The following is a 25653-nucleotide window of genomic DNA, read 5'->3' on the forward strand; positions in this document are numbered from 1 at the left end:
AGACTTAAACACTTTTAAAAGCTGTCCAAACTGAAAACAACTTGCTCTGACATATCTTAAAATACACCAGTGCCCCTTGTTTTACCTCAAAATGCACAAAAGTAATGTTTTTAGTAAGGCATGTTTGTTAAAACTAGTTATATTTCCTAATTAAACTAAGGCCTAGTCTTGGATTAAGCTAATCCTGGTCCGGGAAACCACCCCTATGTGTTTCAAAAGCAAGGGGTGAGTAGTAGACTAAGCCGTTGGTTGCAATTCGCAATGAAATTTACACACTGCACCTTTAATGCACAATTGTATTGGCATTAACAAATATTAACAAAGCATTAATAAATAAAGATTTGGTTCCAAAACGCAATAAATCCATTTTGACTATAATTTCAGTAAAAATGTGTTTCTATACCAAGACAAGAAGTGACAAGATGAAAATTACTTTTTTCTGTTACAAACTTTCACATAGCATTTTAAGGTTATAATAACATAAAAAATTCAAATCCATAATTTGATTTTCAAAGTTTTATTATAAAAACAGATTATTGTTTCAGCAAAATGCAATAAATCCTTGACATTTAAAAAAAAAATGGTATAAATCTATTGAATCAATATATAAATGTGCATTAATCTTTGCCATGTTATATTCATATAGTTGACGCGCCGCCATTATTGTTTCCAATGCGTGGATTGGGAGCTGGGATTGGTTAAGCGGATTTATTGCATTCTGTAGAGAAGGAGGACTGGCGTTTATCGCGTTTTGGAAAAACAAGGGAAAAGATGACAAAATAACACCGTGGATATTGTATTTTGCATAAAATTAAAGGTGTAGCGGTGGTTTTTCTCGAATTTTAGAAAAGAACTGCCTTCTCCACTTTTTAAATAAATGCAATTGCGCAACAGTCCTGATTGACAACTCGGAGGACCAATAGTCTTGATGATCCACCCGGAAAAAGAAAATCCTCTGCAATACCTTTAAGAATTTACTTTTTAATACTGACCAGACTAACCGCGTTTTGGAACCAAACTCTTGAAATGTAAGCTAATGCATTTACTAATGTTAACAATTACAACCTTATTGTAAAGTGTTACTGAAGTTATTATTTTTAAAAGTAAAATTGTACATCGTCATAAAAATGGTTGTCAGGGTAGTACCCTTTAAAAAGTACAGCTTTGCACCTAAAGAGTTTACAGCTTATTAGTACCTCATAGGTACCAAATGTACACTGTAAAAAAATCCTTGTTGCACTTAAATTTTTAAGTTTAATCAACTTGAATTTACCATTAATTTACCAGTAATTTTAATTACTTTCTTGACTAGTAAGGAGTTGCTATAAATAATAAAAATTAAGTTGAATTAACTTAAGTTATTTAAACTGTATGTTTATTATTTATTGCAACTCCTTACTAGTCAAGAAAGTTGAAATTAATTGTAGTTTCAAGTTGATTAAACTTGACTCACTAAGGCAATACTAAATAACCACCAAAAAAAATGTTGTTTTAGTGATGATGTTTAATTGACGAAGCTTTGTCTCCTTTGTGCCAAATGCATCTAGAACGAATTGGGACCAAAACTTCAGCATCAAAATGTAATGGGAGTGTTACGTGACTAACGTGAGACACACGTGTTGTGGCATTGATCTATTACTTCTGGATAGAGGAAAGCACAAAGAGCTTGTTTCCAAATGCTGAAGTGATGGAGCTCTGCGGAGGCGGAGTTTGAATGGCTGCACATTTTATAAAATGTGGAGTCAGGACTAATGTAATTTCTTTAGTGTGCCCTTTCAGCACTACGATCAAACTTGAAGGAAAAAACGGTGCTTCACAACAGGTAGGATTATTAATCTTAACACAGGGATATGAATTGAGAAATAAAATAGACCTGCTTTCATTTAAAATTATGCTTTTGTCATATAACAATACAAATTTTACATATAACCAAGAATGCTGATGGCATGGAAATTATTGAATTTGTTAGCTTTCTTCTGAAGAACAAATGCATCGCATCTTGCAAAAAAGTTGTTTTCCTTTGGCACTTGTTCAGAGAGACTACTAGTTGCTTGCATGAGCTCATCCAGTCTTTATCTTGTTAGCTCTACAACAGTCCAGATGCGTTCGTGCACCTGCATCACATTATTTTGACTTTAAAAAGGTTGCATGCTGATGTAGCTTTAATATAATGTTATAGATTCCCAAAAAATCAATTAACTTGAACAAAACGTTACTCAAACATGTTTAAACATATACAATGTCTGAGTCATATAGCCGTGGATTTATATCAATGGAGGCGTTTGTGGAATGCACAGCAGCAACACCGTATATGTGCGTTGTGCAATTGTACAGAATCTGGAGGCAATCCGGTGAGCAGCGATAACAGGGCTTTGGCACAGGCTACAGGCAGGATGTTAGGAATACTGCCCTATGCTTCCGGAGTGGGATGGGATCACGTTTGGGAACGTTACTGGCCGTTAGTGCCCAGACTTTGGGGAAATCAGAGCAGGAGGGATGGTGGTTCAGCAGGGATCTGTCAACGATCAGCTAGCTATTTTTCCCTCAAAGGGATCATCTTGTGATGGAGCTATAACATGGTAATGGAGGGACATGGTGATATCCAAACCCATGTTGTTTGGGTTGGCAAGAATATCACTTTGCCTTTAAGTTAAAGCCAGTTTGCATTATAAAACCTTTCTGTCACCCACAAATCATTTATCCGTTAAAGCTGAAATGCAAATTTTCTTTCAAAAGCAGTTCCTATTTGCTCAGTACTGACAATAAATCATACTGATTAAATTGGATGAAAACCTTACTGTGTGTTTAATGTAATCTGTAGATATCACAGTTGCATGTGGTCGAACCTGGATTTTGATTTGTAGTTAAAATATACCATACACAGTTCATTGCTGCCAGATGTTTATAACAAGAAGACACTTCCATATAGTTTCTTAAATCATTCAGCAAATTTTTTTGGGATATACGGACCCACTTATTCAAAAATGATGGACAATTGGCACATTTTGAATTTCCAAGGTGTGAGGTCAGCATAATTTGAAACCAAGCTTTGGGTCGATTCATCAAATATGCATGGAGAAGTTTGCAGATGTTGTGTGATTAATATCGAATTCCGGTTTGAGGTTTTCATCCTTGAATGGGTTCCATCGTAAAACTGTTTATCATACTGTACGTTACCCAGGCGTCTTGCTGCACTTGTGCCAAATCAGGTCTTCTCCTTACATGGTATAAGCAACAAGGCATCTCCTTCCCAGTACAAATGGATCTATGTCCTCATCTGAAAGACATGGAATGTGTTTAACTCAAATTCAAGTTCTTTTACATCTGTGTCCTGCTTCCATTTCACTTTCAAAAACGTGGCTTTCATAAATATTTTTCCAAGGAATGGTACCATGATTACTTTTTTGGGTTAGTATGTTTAATTACAAAATATATTGCTTAAAACATGCAGATGCATGGTCTATAAAAGATTTTTTTATAGTTTATGCGCTAAATTAAAAAAGAAAGCTTTTTTATTTGACACAATAATGAGTTAAAACAACACAGCATTTTTAATTGAAACAACCAAGCTTAGGTTAAATTACACCCAACAGGTTGAAAATATCCTGTCCTACAGTGCACTGAAATGTAAAAATCATTTTAATCTTTTTATGAATGTGGCATGTCAGGAAGTATTTTTTTATGGATGTACTGTTTTTAAGTAAGCACAGATTCGATAATCAAAAGCATATTTGACTCATGCATTGTGATGGGCTCTGCAGGAAGGCATTTAGATGTTTGCAAATGTTTCCTGATGGGAAATGTTTAAAGTATGAGTATGCAAAGTGTTGTACGATAGCTAACAATGCAGGAATATTTGTATAAACTGTATAGATAAGCAATAATTGAAACTGGAATCCGGATGCGCATGGCATGGTCTGTTATCTGATGGCTGAAGTTTTTATTAAGAGGTTATGAATGAGTTGTTATCAGACGCAGATGTTGGTATTTGGTTATATATATAATATATTTGGTTATATATATATATTATATATACATTTTATCTCATACAGCTGTGAATGATCAAGTTGTCTTTATATAGATGCACCTGTTTGAAATTTTCTCGCGTTCATAAAACTGAACATAACTGGCCCATCCCTTCCTAAGATCTGTACCTGCATTCTGTAATTATAGAGACGTACCATATGATATCTATTACATTTATGTCTATTTCTAATGGCTAGAGATTGTGGCACCTGGTACAAGATATATGAAGGGGGTTCTTCGTGACCGGAGGGTTTCTGTTACACAAGGGTCACAGGTGCAGCTCTTCTTAATTCAGCTGGAAATGGATATCATTATTTAGGGAGAGAGTATGACAATATGATTTGGTATCAGATGGAGTCAGATTGTGGTCCAATCCCTCAGGGGTGCATTTAGTCATTTCAAATTTCTAAAATCTTCAGTGTGTACAAAAGGAGAGGCATTGCAGTCTTGACTGATATATGTGTGATCATGCTTGTAAAACCCCACTAAAGTAATTTTTGTTCGTTTTATATATTTTTATTACATAAAATCGTGCTACATAATGTTAAGAACATGCACTATGAAAATTTAATTCCACTTTTTTGAAAATATAATCATTTTCCAGCTCCTCTAGAGATTTACCTTTTTGGAATCTATTCAGTGGATCTCCGGGTCTGGTGGTACCACTTTTAGCATAGCTTAGCATAATCCATTGAAACTGATTAGACCATTAGCATCACGCTAAAAAATAACCAAAGAGTTTGGATACATGGCTGCAGCAGGCGTAGTGATATTACGTACTGCCCAAAATAGTCCCCTGCCATTGAAAGTTACTAAGGGGACTATTTTCGGCTGCTGCGTAATATCATTGCGCCTCCTGCAGCCATGTTACAGCAGAAAAGTCCTTGATTTTTACGCGAGAATGAGAGTATAGTTCCTAGCCATATCTGCCTAGAAAATCACAACTTTTAATTTTCTGTCAGTCTTAGTACATTATGTAACTACAGAGAGTCGAGTTTTAAATAGGAAAAATATCAAAACTCTTTGGGTTTTTTTAGCGCGATGCTAATGCTCAAATCAGATTCAATGGATTATGCTAAGCTATGCTAAAAGTGCTAGCGCCAGACCTGGAGATCGGCTGAATGGATTCCAAAAAGGTAAAAATCAAACTCTAGGGGAGCTGGAAAATTAGCATATTTTCAAAAAAAGTGAAGTGTCCCTTTAATACCTTTAATATTAATACCAAAGATTTAAATGAATGACAATGAATGAAACTGTTCTTAACCCAATCTTATATATACATTTCTCAATACATATTTTATATTTATACCATTTATAAAAATTAATTCTAATATCAGTTTTTAATTTCTCCATTTAGTTCAGGTTGAAATCTCTGATGGTGTAAATTGAATGTAAAACACTGTAAATGTTATGGGCTGGAAATACTATAAACTGTGTCGAACTGTTAGCATCTTTAACCATGTTTGGTTATGCAAGACCACACGAGCGAGAAACAATTCCTTTCTGTTAAACGTCATGGCACAGAAGCCTACATGTATTTATCTGCTCTAATTTTAACAACTCTAGCCATTGATTTGACGTATCTGGTTGGGGGTTCCCTCCCTGTGATATTTAACATGCAGGGATTGGTGTGACAGGTCCGACTTCCCCAGAAGGATGTTTGAAAGCGTATGATTTGATTCACTGCCAGCGTACAGCTGCTTCCATGCTAAAAGCATGTTGATCTTAATGTGATTTGATGCTTAAGTGTAATTGCTAATTATAGATTAAAAATATGGTTTTAGGAAGAACAACATGTTGGGTGAAATACCAAAGTTGTTTTAGATTAAATCTTCTGTCTTGTTCTCATAGATTTCGACATGAGCAGAGAAAGATGTTTTTTATGGTTTGTTTTTCAGTATATAGTTTGTTTTTCATTTAAGTATAAATTTGGACAATTTGAACAACATGAGGATGAGTAATGATGACAACATTATCCTGGGATTGTAGGCTTTTAAAAAAAAAATTTTTAGCCTAACATCCAGACATAAAATGAATGTTTTGCAAACTTTGAATATTTTAGGTAATTTATGAACAATGTTTTTTTTGTACAATAAATCCTTTCCTACGCGAAGGTATCTCCAAGTGCCCGAGTGAATAAATCAAATGAAAAACTTTATCAGTACTGTACGACTTTGCCTCAGCTTTTGTTCATATTGGCTTGGGTACAAATCCCACAATGATCTGGCTCCATATACTTGTTCTATCCTCACATAATGAAACTTTACTGCAACCTCGCAAGACGGCTTGTTATGTCATTTTCAAATGGTTTCACTCAGTCTTACCTGACTGTTCTTGGGTGGCGGTTACAGCTCTTGAATCCAGACGTCCTCACGCACGGATTTCAGATGGTAGATTAATCTTGTTAACAGGTTTGAGCATCATCTGTCGGTCTTTACTGTAAAATTCCTGCGAGATTCATTTCATAGACGTATTTCATCTGCTGTAGAGAAATCTGGCACATGCGAACAAACTCTGCTATTTCTCTCAAGATTTTAGGGTGAAAAATGAGAAGCGTGCAGAGGGCAAAATGCCTGGAACCTGGAATCAGTCACAGATGTGTGAATTAAAATATGTTCTTGCTTTCTGTCATGTGGAAATGATTTGTGAACTTCACTATACCTTGTGGTAGGAAGGCTGTACAGTGATAGGCGATCTGGGGAATGTATAACATGCCCACTGTACCCAAAAGCACTCTGTCTTTTCTTTCAAGAATTGAAAGGAACAGAAACAAGAAACTTGATCTAAGAGAATGCCTTTAAATTTACACCCTACTTATACTGAAGTTATAGAGCAGACTCCTGAAATGTCATTGAATAAGAAACATATACAGGAGATAATGATGGATGATAGCAGTGTCTGATGGCCACACATAAGCAAACCCTCATGAGGACGTCGACTCAGATTTTGACCACTTTAATGTGAACGTTTCTATACTCACAAAGCCTGACATTATTTCACATTCCAGGCCGTTTATCAATTAATTATGAATTTGGTCCAAAATCTTTCCTTTAGAGTAGATGATGGAAAATTATAGCATTATGAAGTGTAGTGTAGAGTATGTAAACAATAACAATATTAAATGTATTTTAGGGTTGCCAAAAGATTAATCGCATACAAAACAAAAATTTGTTTTTGCATAATATATGTGTGTGTGCACTTATTTTGTATATATAAATACACACATAAATATATACATTTAAGAAAAAATTGTATGTATGTATATATTTATACACTCACCTGAAGGATTATTAGGAACACCTGTTCAATTTCTCATTAATGCAATTATCTAATCAACCAATCACATGGCAGTTGCTTCAATGCATTTAGAGGTGAATGTCAGAATGGAAAAGAAAGGTGATTTAAGCATGGCATGGTTGTTGGTGCCAGACAGGCCGGTCTGAGTATTTCACAATCTGCTCAGTTACTGGGATTTTCACGCACAACCATTTCTAGGGTTTACAAAGAATGGTGTGAAAAGGGAAAAACATCCAGTATGCGGCAGTCCTGTGGGCGAAAATGCCTTGTTGATGCTAGAGGTCAGAGGAGAATGGGCCGACTGATTCAAGCTAATAGAAGAGCAACTTTGACTGAAATAACCACTCGTTACAACCGAGGTATGCAGCAAAGCATTTGTGAAGCCACAACACGCATAACCTTGAGGCGGATGGGCTACAACAACAGAAGACCCCACCGGGTACCACTCATCTCCACTACAAATTGGAAAAAGAGGCTGCAATTTGCACAAGCTCACCAAAATTGGACAGTTGAAGACTGGAAAAATGTTGCCTGGTCTGAAGAGTCTCAATTTCTGTTGAGACATTCAGATGGTAGAGTCAAAATTTGGCATAAACAGAATAAGAACATGGATTCATCATGTCTTGTTACCACTGTGGAGGCTGGTGGTGGTGGTGTAATGGTGTGGGGGATGTTTTCTTGGCACACTTTAGGCCCCTTAGTGCCAATTGGGCATCGTTTAAATGCCACAGCCTACCTGAGCATTGTTTCTGACCATGTCCATCCCTTTATGACCACCATGTACCCATCCTCTGATGGCTACTTTCAGCAGAATAATGCACCATGTCATAAAGTTCCAATCATCTCAAATTGGTTTCTTGAACATGACAATGAGTTCACTGTACTAAAATGGCCCCCACAGTCACCAGATCTCAACCCAATAGAGCATCTTTGGGATGTGGTGGAACGGGAGCTTCGTGCGCTGGATATGCATCCCACAAATCTCCATCAACTGCAAGATGCTATCCTATCAATATGAGCCAACATTTCTAAAGAATGCTTTCAGCACCTTGTTGAATCAATGCCACGTGGAATTAAAGCAGTTCTGAAGGTGAAAGGGGGTCAAACACAGTATTAGTATGGTGTTCCTAATAATCCTTTAGGTGAGTGTATGTGTTGTTTATTTTGCTTGTTATACAAATAAACTACTTTAAAAGGACTTTGTTGTTATTTATTCTTTTAGCGGAGTTTACCAGAAGTTACGCATGTTCCACGAAAGCCGCTTGTTTATGTTGTTACTGCTGAAACCGTCTATACAGTATATTTTATACAAATAAATCTTTACAAATCTAACTCTGTATGTCTGTCTGTTCCAGCCTAAATCCACAGAGCTTCCTGTGAACCATCATGGACGAGGACTTTGATTTCGAACGTCGCAGGGAGTTGCGTAGACAAAAGCGCGAAGAGATGCAGCGGGAGGCTGAGATGTATGTTTCACATTCATGAAATATACAGTTTAAAATATTATATCTGGTTTTATAGTACATATCTTGATTCTTGTAGGTGATGTCATCCTGATGTTGTTTAATACTATTTTAAGCAACAGGAGATCTGTTTGTAATGTTCTGGCCAAGTCAGAAGAGTCTGCGCTTGCATGGTCCAAACAACCTCGCCTCTGTTCTCCACTTTATTCCTTATAAAGGTTGATGCGCAAGTAAACCTCATGCTATGCTTAAAGTGGATTGCTGCAGTTGACAGGTCGATAGAGTAACTCCAGATAATATCTGATTTTGAAAGACTTCTTTTAACACTTGGGTGAATCTCATGACTCCCCAAAATTTTTCCCAAAATCCACAAAAAAGTTTTACTCTACACAAAGACTTTTGCGTTGTATCATTATTGTATTCAAAACAAATACAGAATGCAAAAAATTATTTTCAAGAAAAAATGTTCTTAGTATTTTTGTCTTGTTTTCAGTAAAAGTCTTAAAATTCTTAAATTAAGATTCTTTTTCATGATGAGCAAAACGACCCAAGAAAATAAGTCTAGTTTTCAGAAGAAAAATATCAAATTTAAGTGATTTTGTGCATAAAACAAGCAAAAAAAAAATCTGCCAATGGGGTAAGCAAAAAAATCTTGAACATTTTTATTAAACGCTAAATTCAAGAAAAATTAAAGAAAAAATTGCTTACCCCATTTAAGAATTTTTAGATATTTTTACTGAGAACAAGACAAAAATACTACAATTTTTTTTCTTGAAAATAATTTTTTGCACTGCAGTACTACCCACACTGCAAAAAATGACTTTCTTGCTTAGTATTTTTGTCTTGTTTCTGGTGGAGGTGTCTAAAAATTCTTAAATTAAGATGTATTTTCTTGATGAGCAAAATGACACAAGAAAATAAGTTTTTAGACCCAAAATATACAATTTAAATGAATTTGTGCTTGAAACAAGCAAAATTATCTGCCAATGGGGTGAGAAATTTTTGCTTGAATTAAGTGTTTAAGAAAAAAGAAAACTTATTTCAAGATTTTTTGCTCACACCTTTGGCAGATTCTTTTGCTTGTTTCAAGCAAAAATTCATTTAAAAAACTAGACTTATTTTCTTAGGTAATCTTAATTTAAGAATTTTTTTACTGAAATATTTTACTGAAAACAAGACAAAAATACTATGTAAGAAAGTCATTTTTTGCAGTGCATGGTTTAGTCTTTTGAACATAAATGTCAATGTTTCTGTTGACTCATTTAGAGTCAGATTTCTGGATTAGGAACTTTCATTTTGTACGCTTTTTTCCTTTAGCTTTGAAATGGTCCCACTGGGAATTTTATTAACATGAAATCTTGATATTCATAAAAGCGCATGCATTAGCGTGAATCATGTGCGACGTGTTTGGCATGCCAGGTTTGTTCATATTGTTTATAGTTCAGGATGACTTGGACCCGCTCATAGACTGAGAACTGCAGTTTCTCCAAGCTTCTATAACAATCACTATCCAGAACACCATATAAGGAGAGTTCGGTATACTCTATGTGTGTGATTGGAGATAATAAATCCTTTTCAGGTCTTAGCATTACATTATTGTGGCTATTACGGAAACCGAGAGAGGTCAGGTAATTTTTTATTTTATAGTAATATGTAATATAGTAATATTGTCTCATAAGTAATATTACTCAGTCCAGAAAATAAATGACAGCATATACTGTATACAACCAGTTAGTTAGTATTACTTGTGTATTTAAGTAGTCAGTGGAGTGCTACTGGTTAATCTGTGGCTGCATTTGTTTCTAGCATCTGTACTGATATAAATTCATTTTTTCCTGGTTCACTTTCCAAGGTTTTTTCTCACTCTCTTTTTATAAGGTTATATTTAAAGGTGCATTGTGTAACTTTAAGAAGGATCTCTTGACAGAAATAACTATATTATCAGTGGTGTGAAAACCCTTACATAATGAATTGTATTGTTTTTATTATGTTAGAATGAGCCATTTTTTTACATAAACAGCTGGTCGCCTTACATGAAAGTCGCCATTTCGCGTCACCATGTTTCTACAGTAGTCCTAAGCAGACAAACGGGTCAAAGAGTGAGTTTTGTCACTACGTTGTCTCAGACGATGACATGTTTGTCCTGTGGCGGCTACCGTAGCTTCACTATGCGTATTAAAAGGGAGGGCTGAGCCCTCCTCTTACCTCTAGATGCTGCTAAAATTAAAAAAAATATGAGCTAAAAAATTAATTGTTTGAAAAAAATCACTTTCATATTCGGTTGACGGTCAGATCTATTATGTTTTATGCTACGTACACACCAAACACGGGGCATCGCGTTACTCGCTCTAGATTTCTCGCGAGATTTAACTTCGTGTCATGCAAATTTTTCCCTTGAGTTGAATATTTTTTTAAAGGTGCAGTGTGTACATTTTAGCTGGATCTAGTGGTGAGGTTGCGAATTGCAACCAACAGCTCAGTTCACAGCTCACCCCTTGCTTTCGAAACGCATAGAGAAGCTACGGTAGCCGACACAGGACAAATATGTCATTGTTGGAGAAAACTTAATAAAAAAGTTTGCCCGTTAAGAGCTTCTATAGAAACATGGTGGCACAAAATGGCGTCTTCCATGTAAGGGGACCCTCAGTGTATGTAGATAAAAACGTCTCATTCTAAGGCAATAAACACAACGGTTAATTATGAAAGGTCTTTATACACCCCTGATAATATAGTTTTGTTTATTATTTTGCATTTCTGTCAAGAGATCTTTTTAAAAATTACACAGTGCACCTTTAACCTGAAGACGTGTTTGAGGTGAATAGCGCGTGTTTTCGCCCATGTTATGTCATTAGCATCGCCCCATGCGAGGATGCGTCTGATTGCGTCTTTGCATTGTCTTTGCAAATCGTTAAACTCGCGTCTGGTGTGAACCCACAGTTACTGTAAAAACAACGTACTTTTCATCTTTAAAAATGATGAATTTTGACACTTCTGTCAATCTCATTGAACCACAAAGACATCCTTTTTGGGCATGCATATCTTTTCTGCTTCATTGTGCCGTATTTCAGTCTGGCCCCGGCCTGTTTGGTGCATATGTGGTGAAATAACCAAGAGGGAAAGTTTTATTGAGATTAATGAGTCTCCGGAAAGGCATTTCAACCACATCCATGGCTTTGTAGTGCAGAAAACAAACTTTATTGGAATCAGATCTGGAAAATAAATAAATATTCGCTACGAAGATTATCGATGAAAAAGATATCCCTTTGCAGCCTGTCATGGTTTTCGGTTCAAACAGCAATTGAAAAGCCACATATTTATGTCAAAGGAAGGGACCGTGGCATCGCCTATAAATCACTTGATTAAACAGCTCACCAGATATGTCAACAATTTTACTAAACGCAATCGCATTTTTGAACGCTAACGTTATAATTTTGTCCGTATAACCCCAATATTAAAAAATACATTATGTGAGAAGAAACACACAATGATGTGGGGAATTGGTTTCCTGGATTAGTTAAACTATTTTGTATTAATTAGAAATGAAGAGCAGCAGTTAACCAATCAGAATTGAGTATTTCAGAAAGCTTTGTAATAAGTATAAATGTGGATGATGTGAATTAGGGGACGAGTAACCTTACTTGGCCTGTCTCGCTCTCTCTACTGCAGACTTTGGATTGTTTGGCTCCTATTTTATTTTAAGCTTAAATATCCAGCCATAATATTTCAGCTTCTGACAAGAGTGATAGCGTTCTGCCTCATTTTTTAGTACACTGGAGTACTAAAGGCTATTGCATCCATTCAAGTAATACCTCTCACAAAAGACATTTTCTTCAGATACTCCATCTGAGTGTCGTTTCGGATGACCTTTTCCATTTCGGAACTCCCGGATCGTTTCGGATTTCCGCCGTTGTCCCTAAAAAGAGAATAAAAATTGTGGGTTTCTGTCTACCTTCTCCAACATCTGTGAATCATTGGGAGGGGAAGTGAAGAAGAGACGGGAAAAAATAAAACCCATCCTTCATCAATTGGCTCATTGCTTTATAAAAAGCAACATGCCTTGGCAAACTAAAGCCAGGCCGGATTCAATCGAGGAGCAATATAGCATTACCGCGCAAATGTCTAGTGGAAGAAACACAGGATTTGGCATCTGTTTGAGTTTACAGTCTAACAAATTTACCATGACGGAAGGATGCTAACAAAACCTTAACCTCAGTCTTGTTGTCACCTTCGTATCCTCGCATATGTCACAGATGTCTTGGTTTCTGGTCAGACTGTTGTTTTGAACAAGCTGATGAATTAAATAAATAAATGATTCAATAACTAAACATAAGGCACTGTTTAGATGGATCTCAGGGAAAGTTTCAACAACTTTTTAAGGTTTGATATTTGATACAATCACTGTGGTACTGTATCATATAGCGTTATTGTAAAAGTCTTTGTATTTCACATAGTGTGACTGAGCAATCAATGTTAAATTTGGCATATCGTTCTTTATTTATATATTTTTTTCCACATTACAAAATAATAATAAACTCATCCAAACTATATGGCATAACACAAATATAACTGTGGGAATTATGTTGGTGACAAAATAAATCAAAAGTACAGTCACCCTTTGTCTAGAAACTGCAAAACCATGCGCATGTCATTTTTTTAAATTCTTGAAGTTTCACCGTAGGATGATTTTTAAAGAATATAGAAGTTCAGATTTAATCTGGGCTCTTATTGGCTGCTTTCACTCCAATATTCAGTCCAAGTCATCTATTAAAACAATTCTGCCAATGGGGTAAGCAAAAAAATCTTGAAAATTTTTCTTAAACACTAAATTAAAAAAAATCAAGAAAAATTGGCTTACCCCATTGGCAGATTTTTTTTGCTTGTTTTATGCACAAAATCACATAAATTTGATATTTTTGGTCTAAAAACTAGACTTATTTTCTTGGGTCATTTTGCTCACCAAGAAAAAGAGTCCTAATTTAAATTTTTTTAGATATTTTAACTGATAACAAGACAAAAATGCTAAGAATTTTTTTTCTTAAATCATTTTTTGCAGTGTAGCTTTTCAGTTACGTCATGCTGTTGCGTCACGTAAAACGTAAACACGTCAGACGTCGAGGCAGATTGTTGTGCCAGCAAATAATCCGGAAAACGGCAGAACGCTACAGGACGCACAGATCAGATCTGAACAGTTATGATACACAATGTGGACAGTGAATCTGTCAAATTGGATTTGGACTGACAGTGTGAACAAGGTCTATGATATTTTCCCATGGTATGATAATGGTCCTTAGGGACCGTGTCAAAAGTTCCAACACCACTCAGCCAAGTTTCTGATTATATTTAGATCCCTAGAAATAAAACCTTAGAGTTATATCACACTTCTCCTCAACAAAACACATGTATTTAAGTATTGAAGAAGAAAATATCTTTGCAAGCACTGCTAAGAAATGTGACGCAGTCTGTGAAATCCCAACAAAGTTTTTTTTGCGATTTACTGTTTTCCCCATAAAATCAACGTTACTATATGTAATGTCTTGATGTCTTTAATATTGACTAAGTAACGTCATGCTCCTAATCTCATAATTAGATTATGAGACTTTATCTTGGATTTAACAGACAGGGTCATGAATGATTTGGTAATAAAGTGAGAATGTAGCAAAATGTCTGTATTTCTCTGTGTCATAATATGCATGTTTTCTATACATTTGATACCTTAAGATTCATGACGTTTTCTGTACAGAATAAATGCTCAGGATGATGATGAGGAGGCGGCCCGTGAGCGGCGCAGACGAGCCCGACAGGAACGCCTGCGCAACAAGGACAATGAAGAGTCGAATATCACAGCAGCAGATACAAACAGGTAGATTTAACAACAAAAATAACATTGTAATGGTTTAAAATCTTCTTCTTATACCAATCTTAAAGGCGAAGTGCACAATTTCTGAAAAACACTTTGGAAAAGGGAGACTACCAAAACACACTTGTAGCCAATCAGCAGTAAGGGGCGTGTCTTCTCACCGACATTGTTGCCTGGGTTGCGTGGGTGGGGGCGGGTCTATCAAAAGAAGGTCCAGATTCTATTGGGGTAGGGACGTGATTGTTTAGGTGATTTCAAATATCAACACTGGCTTTCAAACATTGTGCACTCCACCTTTAATCTTTTTTTTGTTTTTCATAAATCAAAATGTATTCTAAAAGCCAAACCAAAAAAATAATATTTATGCATTTTGCAGACGCTTTATCCAAAGTGGCTTACAGCGCACCCTTGAGGAACAGGAACACCTAACACAATGAAACTCAAAATGAACACCTGTTAAATTTTGTGTTTAGTACAGAGCCATCAACTTTGATCACCGGTTCTGCGCCGTCTGAGGATGATGAGCAGGCTCTTCTGGAGAGGATTGCCAGGAGAGAGGAACGAAGACAGAAAAGGATGCAGGAAGCTTTGGAGAGACAGAAGGAGTTTGATCCCACAATTGAGGATGAAAATGTCACCACCACTGAAGAAAAGCCAGGAACGGAAGAAGATGCATCCGGTAATGAGGTCCCTTCAACAGAAACCAACTTGTGGAAGGAAAGCAAAGACAAGGAGAATACAGAAGAAAGCAACGTAAAGGTTGAGGAGCTGGCCATGGTGAAGGACGAGCCGGCACCATGCACATTGGCAGAGGATGCCAAAGATACTTCTGAGAAGACAGACAAAGCAGAGGAGGAAAGACCACAGACATCCTATTTAAGAGAAGAGGTATTGTCCTAGTCAAAACATTTTGATGAACTACATTTAAGCTTGAAAAATGTTTTGACATTTCATCATTTTTCAGGAATTCACAAAGGAGAAAGCCAAAGAACAAGCTGTACCAAGTGAGGTATGACGTTTATAACATGTTTGAAGTTATAACCAAAAAATTGGTTGTCGGATTTATTTGTTTTAAATGATTTGAAATAATTTTTCATTATGTTGTAGGAAGAATCTGTCAGTGTATATATAGAGTCTAAAGAAATTACAGATTTAGATTTAGTGAAGACAGAGGTTGAAGATGAAGGGTTAGTGTCAAAGAAAGTCAGGGAGGAAGATCCTACAAAAGAAAACAGAAGTGTAGGCCAAATCATAGAAGTGGAAGTCACCACAGCTTCACCACAGATAGAGGAAAAGAGGATTTTGGAGGAAGAGGAACCTGAAGATAAACTTGTGGAAGTCATGGTTAGATTTCAAGATGAATCTCCAGAGATGGTCGATGAGAAAGAACAAGAGAAATCCCATGTACCTGTTGAAGAAACGTCAAACAACTTAACCGAGGATGCTGAGGTCAAGCTCCAGATCCAAACGAAAGATGAGGAGAAACCACAGGTTAAAAATGAAGTTGAGTTTAAAGTCCAAATCCCAAAGACAGAAGATGAGAAACCAGAAGTGATGAGGGAGTTTGAGGTGAAGTTTCAAATCCCGAACAAAGAAGATGAGAAACCAGAAGTGAAAAGGGAGGTTGAGGCGAAGTTTCAAAATCTGAAGAAAGAAGATGAGAAACAAGAAGTGAAGAAGGAGGTTGAGGTGAAGTTTCAAATCCCGAACAAAGAAGATGAGAAACCAGAAGTGAAGAGGGAGGTTGAGGCAAAGTTTCAAAACCCAAAGAAAGAAGAGGAGAAATCAAAAGTAAAGAAAGAGGTTGAGGCGAAGTTTCAAAACCCAAAGAAGGAAGAGGAAAAATCAAAAGTGAAGAAAGAGGTTGAGTCGAAGTTTCAAAACCCAAAGAAGGAAGAGGTTGAAGGGAAATTTCAAATCCCAAAGAAAGAAGAGGAGAACACAAAATTGAAGAAGGAAGTTGAGCAGAAACCATCAACGCTGAAGAAGGTTGCGGAGAAACCGGCTGCTCCAAAGAAAGAGGTTGAAGACAAGCCGAAATGGAAGAAAGAAGTAGTAGAAACAAAGTCCAGATCTGAAGACAAATCCAAACCAAAGAAGCAAGAGGTATTCACCTCTTAACCTGAGGTCATGTGTGGAAATCACGAATGTATGCACAGCCCACGCATTTTATGTTAAGGCCATCCAGCACTGCTAGTTGGTTTTCACCTGGATATAGACACACTTCTTTGCTTTATGTTTTTTTATGTTTTGAGGGGTTTGCATGCGGTGTGGTTAGTTCTTCACGAGTGTTGGTCTGACATTATCACAGCACAACCTGAAAATAAAATCAAAAACTGATTTATTGTATCTCCATTCCAGCAGAAAGTGTCAACAAAGACACCAGATGCGGACGAAAGTGCAGCAAAGGCAAAGAAGGCTGAGAAGATATTAAGGTGATTTATTCTTCATTTCAATTTACATTACTAAATATCAGTCATGATTAATAAAGATAATTTCTTTATGTAGCCCGAGTGGGTTACGCTCACCCGACTCGGAGAAGCAGGATCCGGTCGCCAAGCTGGAGGCGGAACGGATGCTGCAGGAGCTGAAGCGCAGGAGGAACGAGACGGACAGCGAGACGATGGAGAAGGTGAAACAGAAGCAGCAGACGGCTGAAGCTGAGCTGGAGGAGCTGAGGAAGAAGAGAGAGGAGAGGAAGAAGATCCTGGAGGAGGAAGAGAAGCAGAAGAAACAACAGCTGGCTGAAAAGAAAGCCAAGGAAGAGGAAGAGATCACAAACTACTACTGACTGTATGTACTTGCCTGCTTACTAAAAGTATGAGATTTAATTCCTGTTTCTGGGAATCAAACCCATTCGAAACTTTGTCTTGTTTCTTGTGTCCCTACTGCCACTAAAATGGTCAGGAAGAGAGAAGGAAAATGAAAGAAGAGATTGAGCGGAGACGAGCAGAAGCTGCAGAGAAGAAAAAGCAAAAGGAAGAGTCAGAAGAAGGAAGCAAAGTGCCGTTTATCGCTCCTAAAGGAGCATCCGCAAAGGTCAGTGGAACTCTTACATGTTGTTATGTAGCTTTTGGACATCCCATAATTGAAGTAGGCTACTTAAGATTCTCTTCTTATATTATATCATTTTATGTAATAAACCTTATACTATATTTGTTTTAATATGCATGTTTATAAGTGATCACACTATTGCTTTTAACAGATTGGAGAAAAAGCTGAATTTTTGAACAAGTCTGCTCTAAAAAGGTCAGATGTCATTTTTTACGGTATTTGTTTTTTTTCAGTGTACAGCTGTGCATATTGACATTATTTCTTATATTCCCATTAGTCCAATAAAGATCTCACACACTCCATTAGTTTGCAAGATTGGAAATCGATTGGAGCAGTACAATTCTGCTCTTCAGGTGAGAAACACTGACCACCCAATCTGTCTGGATCTGTCAAAGTCCCACGACACGTGACTCATAATCTCATCTGTACCAGAATAAAGATGTGCCCAAGTCCCCCAGATCTCCTGTGGACGTACCTGTGGCTGAAGGGGTGCGTAACATGAAGAGTATGTGGGAGAAGGGAAATGTTGTTAGTCCTACTGCAGGTCCCACAAGCCCCCCGGCAGTCACCAAGGTACAGGTATTGTCCAGTTTAGTTAAATTATTTGAATGAACTATAAAAAAGTATTAATTCTTCTGTCCAATCAGGAAACAGCTGGTCTGAACACAGGTGTGGCCGGACGTGTTAACAGCTGGAAGACCAAAACTCCTGAGCAGAAACCTGCTGAACCAAAACCAACAACTGAACCAGAAAAACCAGCAGTCACAGCAGTCAAAATGGTGAGTTTTGGGTTTGGTAATCACGCATGCTTTGTTCATCTATCTATCTATCTATCTATCTATCTATCTATCTATCTATCTATCTATCTATCTATCTATCTATCTATCTATCTATCTATCCATCTATCCATCTATCTACCTGTCTGTGTGTCTGTCTGTCTCTCTGTCTATATCTCTCTGTCTGTCACTATCTATCTATATCCATCCATCCATCTACCTACGTATCTATCCATCCATCCATCCATCCATCCATCCATCCATCCATCTATATACCTGTCTGTCTATATGTCTCTATCTATCTATCTATCTATCTATCTATCTATCTATCTATCTATCTATCTATCTATCTATCTATCTATCTATCTATCTATATACCTGTCTGTCTATATGTCTCTATCCATCCATCCATCCATCCATGCATCTATCTACCTACCTGTCTACCTAAATGTCTGCGTGTCTACCTGTCTGTCTATATATCTTTGTCTGTCACTCTATCCATCCATCCATCCATCCATCCATCCATCCATCTATCTATCTGTGTGACTCTCTGTCTTTCTGTCTGTCTATGTATCTCTGTCCATCCATCCATCCATCCATCCATCCATCCATCCATCCATCCATCCATCCATCCATCCATCCATCTATCTACCTGTCTACCTACCTGTCTGTCTATATATCTTTGTCTGTCACTCTATCCATCCATCTATCTATCTGTGTGACTTTCTGTCTTTCTGTCTGTCTATATATCTCTGTCTGTCCATCCATCCATCCATCCATCCATCCATCCATCCATCCATCCATCCATCCATCCATTCATCCATCCATCCATCCATCCATTCATCCATCCATCTATCTATCTATCTATCTATCTATCTATCTATCTATCTACCTGTCTGTGTGTCTGTCTCTCTGTCTATATCTCTCTGTCTGTCACTATCTATATCCATCCATCAATCCATCCATCCATCCATCCATCTACCTACGTGTCTGTCACTATCTATCCATCCATCCATCCATCTATATACCTATCTGTCTGTCTGTCTCTCTGCCTATATTTCTCTGTCTGTCACTCCATCCATCATCCATCTATCTATCTGTGTGTCTGTCTATATCTATCTGTCTGTCGGTCTGTCCGTATGTCTTTCTTTCTCTATCTATCTATCTATCTATCTATCTATCTATCTATCTATCTATCTATCTATCTATCTATCTATCTATCTATCTATCTATCTATCTATCTATCTATCTATCTATCTATCTATCTATCTATCTATCTATCGTTCTATCTATCGTTCTATCTATCTATCGTTCTATCTATCTATCGTTCTATCTATCTATCGTTCTATCTATCTATCGTTCTATCTATCTATCGTTCTATCTATCTATCGTTCTATCTATCGTTCTATCTATCTATCGTTCTATCTATCTATCTATCGTTCTACCTATCTTTAGGTTTCAGCTGCAACATAACAAATGAGGGTCTTTGTAAAAAGCTATTTGAATTCTTGCCTCTCTCTCTCTCTCTCTCTCTCTCTCTCTCTCTCTCTCTCTCTCTCTATTTTAAGCTTCTCTTACCAGCCTTTAAGATCATAACTCTTACTATAACACACACACACAGAGCTCAGTAACTGTATATTAAGCAGATATTGATCACAATAAACATCAGATGACTCTTACTCTCTCTCTCTATTTGGAGACTTTTACTGCATTCATAGATGTGGTTGGAGTCTACAGTACCTTTGTGAAACACATACTGAAATACAAAACTGATTGTGTCTACAAGGGGATTTCTTTTAAAAGTTGTTTATGAGAGTGAATAAGCATTTGGATTTAAAGTTCATTTTTTATTTAAACTTGAATCAGTTTGAACATCTTTATAAGCTCAGATGGGCTCAGTTTATTTTATTTATCCTAATGCTCTGTAAAATCTGAGAAGGCTGAACTCTCTTAGGGACAGTTATGGGTGGTTTCACACAGGTTGTTGTCCTAGTAAATGCACATGGGAGCCCTCCAGTGAGTCTGTAGTGAATTACATTGGGCTGTCTGAGTTGTAGCATCATAACTCATTTTATAGTACTACTTCTGACTTCTAAATAAAAGTACTTTTACCATAGATTTTTTGGCATGGTAAAACTATGTTTTTCAGTAGGGGCCTGTCATCTTTTCATTAATGATTTCATTTCATTTGTTTCTGTCTCATATCTCCAGTTGTGGCTTTATCCTCTTTTTCTTTCTTGTCCTGTCCCGTCCCACTGCTGTCTATTATCTCTCCACTGCTTTTGTTCAATCTCTCTGCAGTAAAGGTGAACTCTTAACAAACAACAATTAAACATACAAATCCTCTGACAGCCCATTACTCTACATGTGATTCTAATAGTGGATGATTTATATTTGTGTCTTTGGTAGGATCAAAAGCCACCCGAAGTCACGAAAACACGTGGCCTATGGGAACCAAAGGGTTCCACTCCTCTCAAGGTAAGCCAGAATGAATATTATACACTGTACAATCCAACACAGATATTTACCAGCACTTACTATGATGACTCAGAAGAAGAACATACACAAACTCTTGAGGTATCACACACAATACCAAAGCACTAATATTTTTTAATTTCACATAGTTTATATATTTTTTAAATGATTAGCTTAGTGATCAACTGCTCTTAATTTGGCACAAAGTGTAAGCTGACTTTTATTTTGAAGGTTATGAACTTGCTTAGTGGTTCATTTATTGTTGAGGCACTGTTTTGATGTTTTTTATCTATTTATTTATTTATTTTGGCCCACCACCACCCCCCCTCTTCGTAGGACAACTTTTTTTTTTAATAAAGTAAATCATTTTACAAAACAACACTGTTTTGATGTATAATGCAGTGGTTCTCAAACTTTTTCGGCGTGTGGCCCCCTTGTGTTGGGTGCATTCCTTTGTGGCCCCCCCAAAAGAAAATTTATGACATAAGACTTTGTAAAACTTTAAATTAAACAAAACATATTAAATTATAATGAACTCATTAGAAGCTCTTTTCTTTGCGGTGCCTATTTTCTTTGTAGTTTGAATAAAATAAAATAAAATAAATACCTTTTATTAAAGTTTATGTACTTTTATTGAAGTTTTATGTACTTTTATTAAAAATAAAACAAAATAAAACTTTTATTGAACTTTTATCGAAAATAAAATAAATGAATATAAATTAAAATAAATTCTGCACATTTTTAATTCACATTATATGATCTCAGCTGTTGTTTTGTTTGCAGGGTTTTCAAGCCAAGAGTAAATTTGTCACTAATGGTGAGTAACCTTTTTTTTATTTAATCAATTTAGCCTAAAGTTACTATTTAAGATCACTTTACATAAAATTATGCAAAGTCTTAAAATCTGGGACATGTGTTAATATGCCCTCTAAGGTTTCATGTAATATGTTTATTCCTATTAATTTAAGCAGGTCTTGCTCCCCTTATGATTTATCCACAATTATTTTAAAAAGTTTCAAATGCAAAAAACCTACTTGTGTTTCTCTTAAATTATACATTATTCTCTTATAAAGTTATATATAAAGTTTACCATAGTGGTCGTGTTTAGTTCACAGAGTAAAACAAATTCATCAGGCTCCCTAAACAGTGTGCAGAAGTAGGAGGTGTTTTAAATCGGCATACTCTTTCCTGTATGTCCTCTCAAGTCATAACCCTAACTGGTCATCATTGTTGTAAATCTCTGCTTTAAATATCACATTACTCTATATTTAAAGACACGACCTTGTTCTCCTGCATTGGTGGTGCTCTGCTAGCCGTCGGCGTGTTGGTATAATTTCGACCTGTTTGTTTCACCCTTCACCACATGCGTGAAATCGTACAGTAGTTGCCCGTGACGCATCGCATTCCCCGGTGCAGCTGTTCTGTTGTCTCACAGCAGGCTGCATATCACTGGATTAACATGGTATCACAAAATAAAGCAGTTTAATATTCAGAGTTATGGGATATACGATATGTCACATTAACTGACTTAACACCTGAATGTAGCACAAACTGTTGAGGGATCCAGTATAAGTGATTTATTACTATTAATTTAGTAAGGCGCCATTTCGAACCATAAACTATCAACAGCCATCGTCTGTCACCAGTCAAATTTGTCCTTGACAGTTACATGACAACGTAGCAGGTATTTCTCACACTTGCGACACAACTCGAAACCTCTGACCATGTCATGTGAGTTTATCTGGGTCACGGCACCAGCGCTAGCCGGGAGCAGGTGGGACAGGCGAAACGATTTGCTTTTGTGTATTTGAGGATATGTTGAAAAAGCCCACTGAGTTATACAATGACGTAACCTATAAACAGCAGTAACTGTCTCTTTAAATCATTAACATGATTTTCTTTGCATTTTTTCCTTAGGAACAAGAAAATAAAGACACATAACAGACCCTGGATCAGCCAAAGTTAAACACACAAATGTGCACTCCAGTGATTCTCAACTGGTTTTGCTTCAGGCATCAGATATTACATTGGGGATCAAGTTGTGACCAAAAGTGTTAAATATTACACTGACATATAATTACTACACTGTATAAAAAGATTTATTGGTTCAACTTAAAAAAGCAAGTTACCTGGTTGCTTAAAATGTTTGAGTTAATTCAACCAAAAATATTAGTTGACTCAAAAAAGTAATAATAAAATTACTTAATAATAATAATAATAATAATAATTAATAATTATTTTTTATATAAAATAATACAATTTGAAGGCAACCAGGTAACAACTAAGTTGTTAAGTTGAACCAAGGTTTTCTAACAGTGTATGAATTAGCTCAGCAAATTAGCTTAGCACAATTATTGACAAGAATTTTCTCCATGCATAAACAAATAAGCAATTATGGAAGAAATACAGTACCAAATATAATATTAGTAGTGGTAATAGAAATTAATATTCATTTTAATCATAAATGAGCCTATTTATTGTTTAGTTATTAATGCATTTAGCATTGTATTAGCACAGACCTTCAGCCCACCTGTTGAGAATCACTGAATTACACTTTATAAATGTATTTAACAGGTGAACTGAACTGAAATAAATGACTGACATATGGTTTAAAATCATTAACTTACTCTCTGTTTGATGTCCATTTGAACTTTATCTTCTTTGTTTTTAATATCAGTGTCATTTGGACATTTGAATCATGTAAAAACTTTACATTTATTGCATCTACTTCTGTAGAAAAGCTTTGGTTTCTTTTGAGCACACTTTTTAGAAAAAAAATGGCCTAAAGGTACTACTCCAACTTTCACTGGGCTTAAAGGGGTCATATTATGAGATTTTTTTAAAGATGTAAAATTAATCTTTGGTGTCCCCAGAGTGCGTCCCCAAGTTTTAGCTCAAAATACCATATAGATAATTAATTATAACATGGTAAAATTGCCACTTTGTAGGTCTGAGCAAAAGTGTGCCCTTTTTGGGTGTGTCCATTAAAATGCAAATGAGCGGATGAAATGCAAACACTGATCAGAATGATGGTGGTTTGTTGAAATTGAAACTCATTTGTGCTGTCAATTATTTTTTTCTCTCTCTTTCTCTCTGCACTAAATGGCAGTGCCGTGGTTGAATAGTGCAGATTAAGGGGGCGGTATTATTGTAATTCGCCTTGCTACCTACCTCACAAAACAGGCGAAATCTGAACGACCTAATTTTTTACATGCTTGCAGAGAATGGCTTACCCAAACAAAGTTACTGGGTTGACCTTTTTCATGTTTTGTAGGTTGATAGAAGCACTGGGGACCCAATTATAACACTAAAACATGGAAAAAGTCTGATTTTCATGCTATGACCCCTTTAAACCCTTATATATATATAAGGTATAATGGTATCAATATGTACCTTTGAGATGCTTTTTTGAAAGGGAACCCAACAGTGATAGCTGTGGTACATATTTTGACAATTTTTTCCTAAAAGTGTATACACCAGCTACAAATTCCTTGCTGCCTTAATTTTTGTTTATTCAAGATTTACAAGTCATTTCAATTTACTCTTATTTATCTTGACTATAATTATAAGTAAAAATAAGTAAAAATATGTCAACTTTGTTTCATTTTCATGTTGTAGCAACTCATCTATTGTCAAGTTGAAATGACTTGAAAAAATTAAGGCAGCAAATCATTTTTTACAGTGTGGGCTTTATCTAGCATTGATTTGAAAATACTGTATGTAACCAGGGGCAAAATTTCCACTGGGGACAGAGGGACATGCCCCCCCACACTTATTTAGAATTCGTGTCCCCCCGCTGTTAAAGTCATTTGTCAGGATTTTTTAACCGCAATTCGTCATTAAGAAGCAGGCGAGTCCATGGATATGTATAATAAATGTATTACGGTGGGGTCTCTAACGTCATCACCTGGCGGCCATCTTGCCTCAGACAGCTCACTCACAAACCAAACCGTTTGAAGTTATGCAAGTTATGGTCCTTTAAAAGCACATGCATCATTAAAACACAATGCTACGAGTGAGCGAGCTGTGTGAGGTGGGATGGCCGCCAGGTGCTGACGTCGACCTCTATTGGCAAGCAGCGCCGGCGAGACATCTAGCATTTATTATACATATCCATGTGCGAGTCTGCCTTAACTTAATTATTTCCTGGATTTTTTTATCACCATAGTCCCTAAACGTATGTAAATGCAAGAAATGGGATTCAAATCGAAAATATTTTCCCCCATTTTATGTCCTCCCACTTTTCAAACCAAAGTTACACCTATTATTATTGAATAATGCAATGTGATAATAAAGTGGCTTTACATCTTCTTTACTTCTTGAGTTGCATTGAGAATGTTAATTTTGCTTATTTCGTCAAAAGCTTTATAACCATTAAATGTTTTATCCTGTTGCTTTTTGTTTGACCACATTTGTCATACGCTTTGATTTTGTGAGTCATGCCATGAACACTACATTTGCTTAGACAAAAATAAAAATACCTTTACAGTTACAGCATTATAAAGTATTTTTGGCTATGCATATATAATACATTGCTCAATTCTTGCACAAAATCAATAAAGTGCTTCAATATGCTGTATGCTCTTTCTTGATCTTTTTTCCTATAAGTATTACTGTCAGTGTCAAACCCAATACAATATTAAATAATTATGCATCATACAAGCTTTCACAGTAAAGAAAATATACATGCACACAGTCTCTCTGT

At 36.3% G+C, this 25653-nt stretch overlaps 1 protein-coding gene across 5 annotated transcripts; it reads left to right on the forward strand.

The window, feature by feature from the left end:
* Positions 1 to 1668: 1668 nt before the first annotated feature.
* cald1b (caldesmon 1b) lies at positions 1669 to 25525 on the forward strand. 5 transcript variants are annotated; one of them, XM_073868740.1, is made up of 17 exons: positions 1669 to 1822; positions 8679 to 8789; positions 14527 to 14646; positions 15117 to 15531; positions 15608 to 15652; positions 15751 to 16506; positions 16543 to 16749; positions 17005 to 17078; positions 17152 to 17408; positions 17549 to 17682; positions 17849 to 17892; positions 17975 to 18050; positions 18130 to 18276; positions 18345 to 18476; positions 20883 to 20951; positions 21732 to 21765; positions 22866 to 25525. In XM_073868740.1, the coding sequence occupies exons 2-17, from the start codon at positions 8710 to 8712 to the stop codon at positions 22877 to 22879; spliced, it is 2604 nt and encodes an 867-aa protein (XP_073724841.1). In that variant the 5' UTR covers positions 1669 to 1822; positions 8679 to 8709; the 3' UTR covers positions 22880 to 25525. The 5 variants fall into 5 exon arrangements, with proteins under 5 accessions (XP_073724841.1, XP_073724838.1, XP_073724840.1 ...); XM_073868737.1 differs by having other exon boundaries at positions 15751 to 16749; XM_073868739.1 differs by having other exon boundaries at positions 15751 to 16749; positions 18130 to 18270.
* Positions 25526 to 25653: the final 128 nt, after the last annotated feature.

The sequence above is a fragment of the Misgurnus anguillicaudatus genome, chromosome 6 (assembly GCF_027580225.2).
Source record: "Misgurnus anguillicaudatus chromosome 6, ASM2758022v2, whole genome shotgun sequence".
NCBI lineage: Eukaryota > Metazoa > Chordata > Actinopteri > Cypriniformes > Cobitidae > Misgurnus > Misgurnus anguillicaudatus.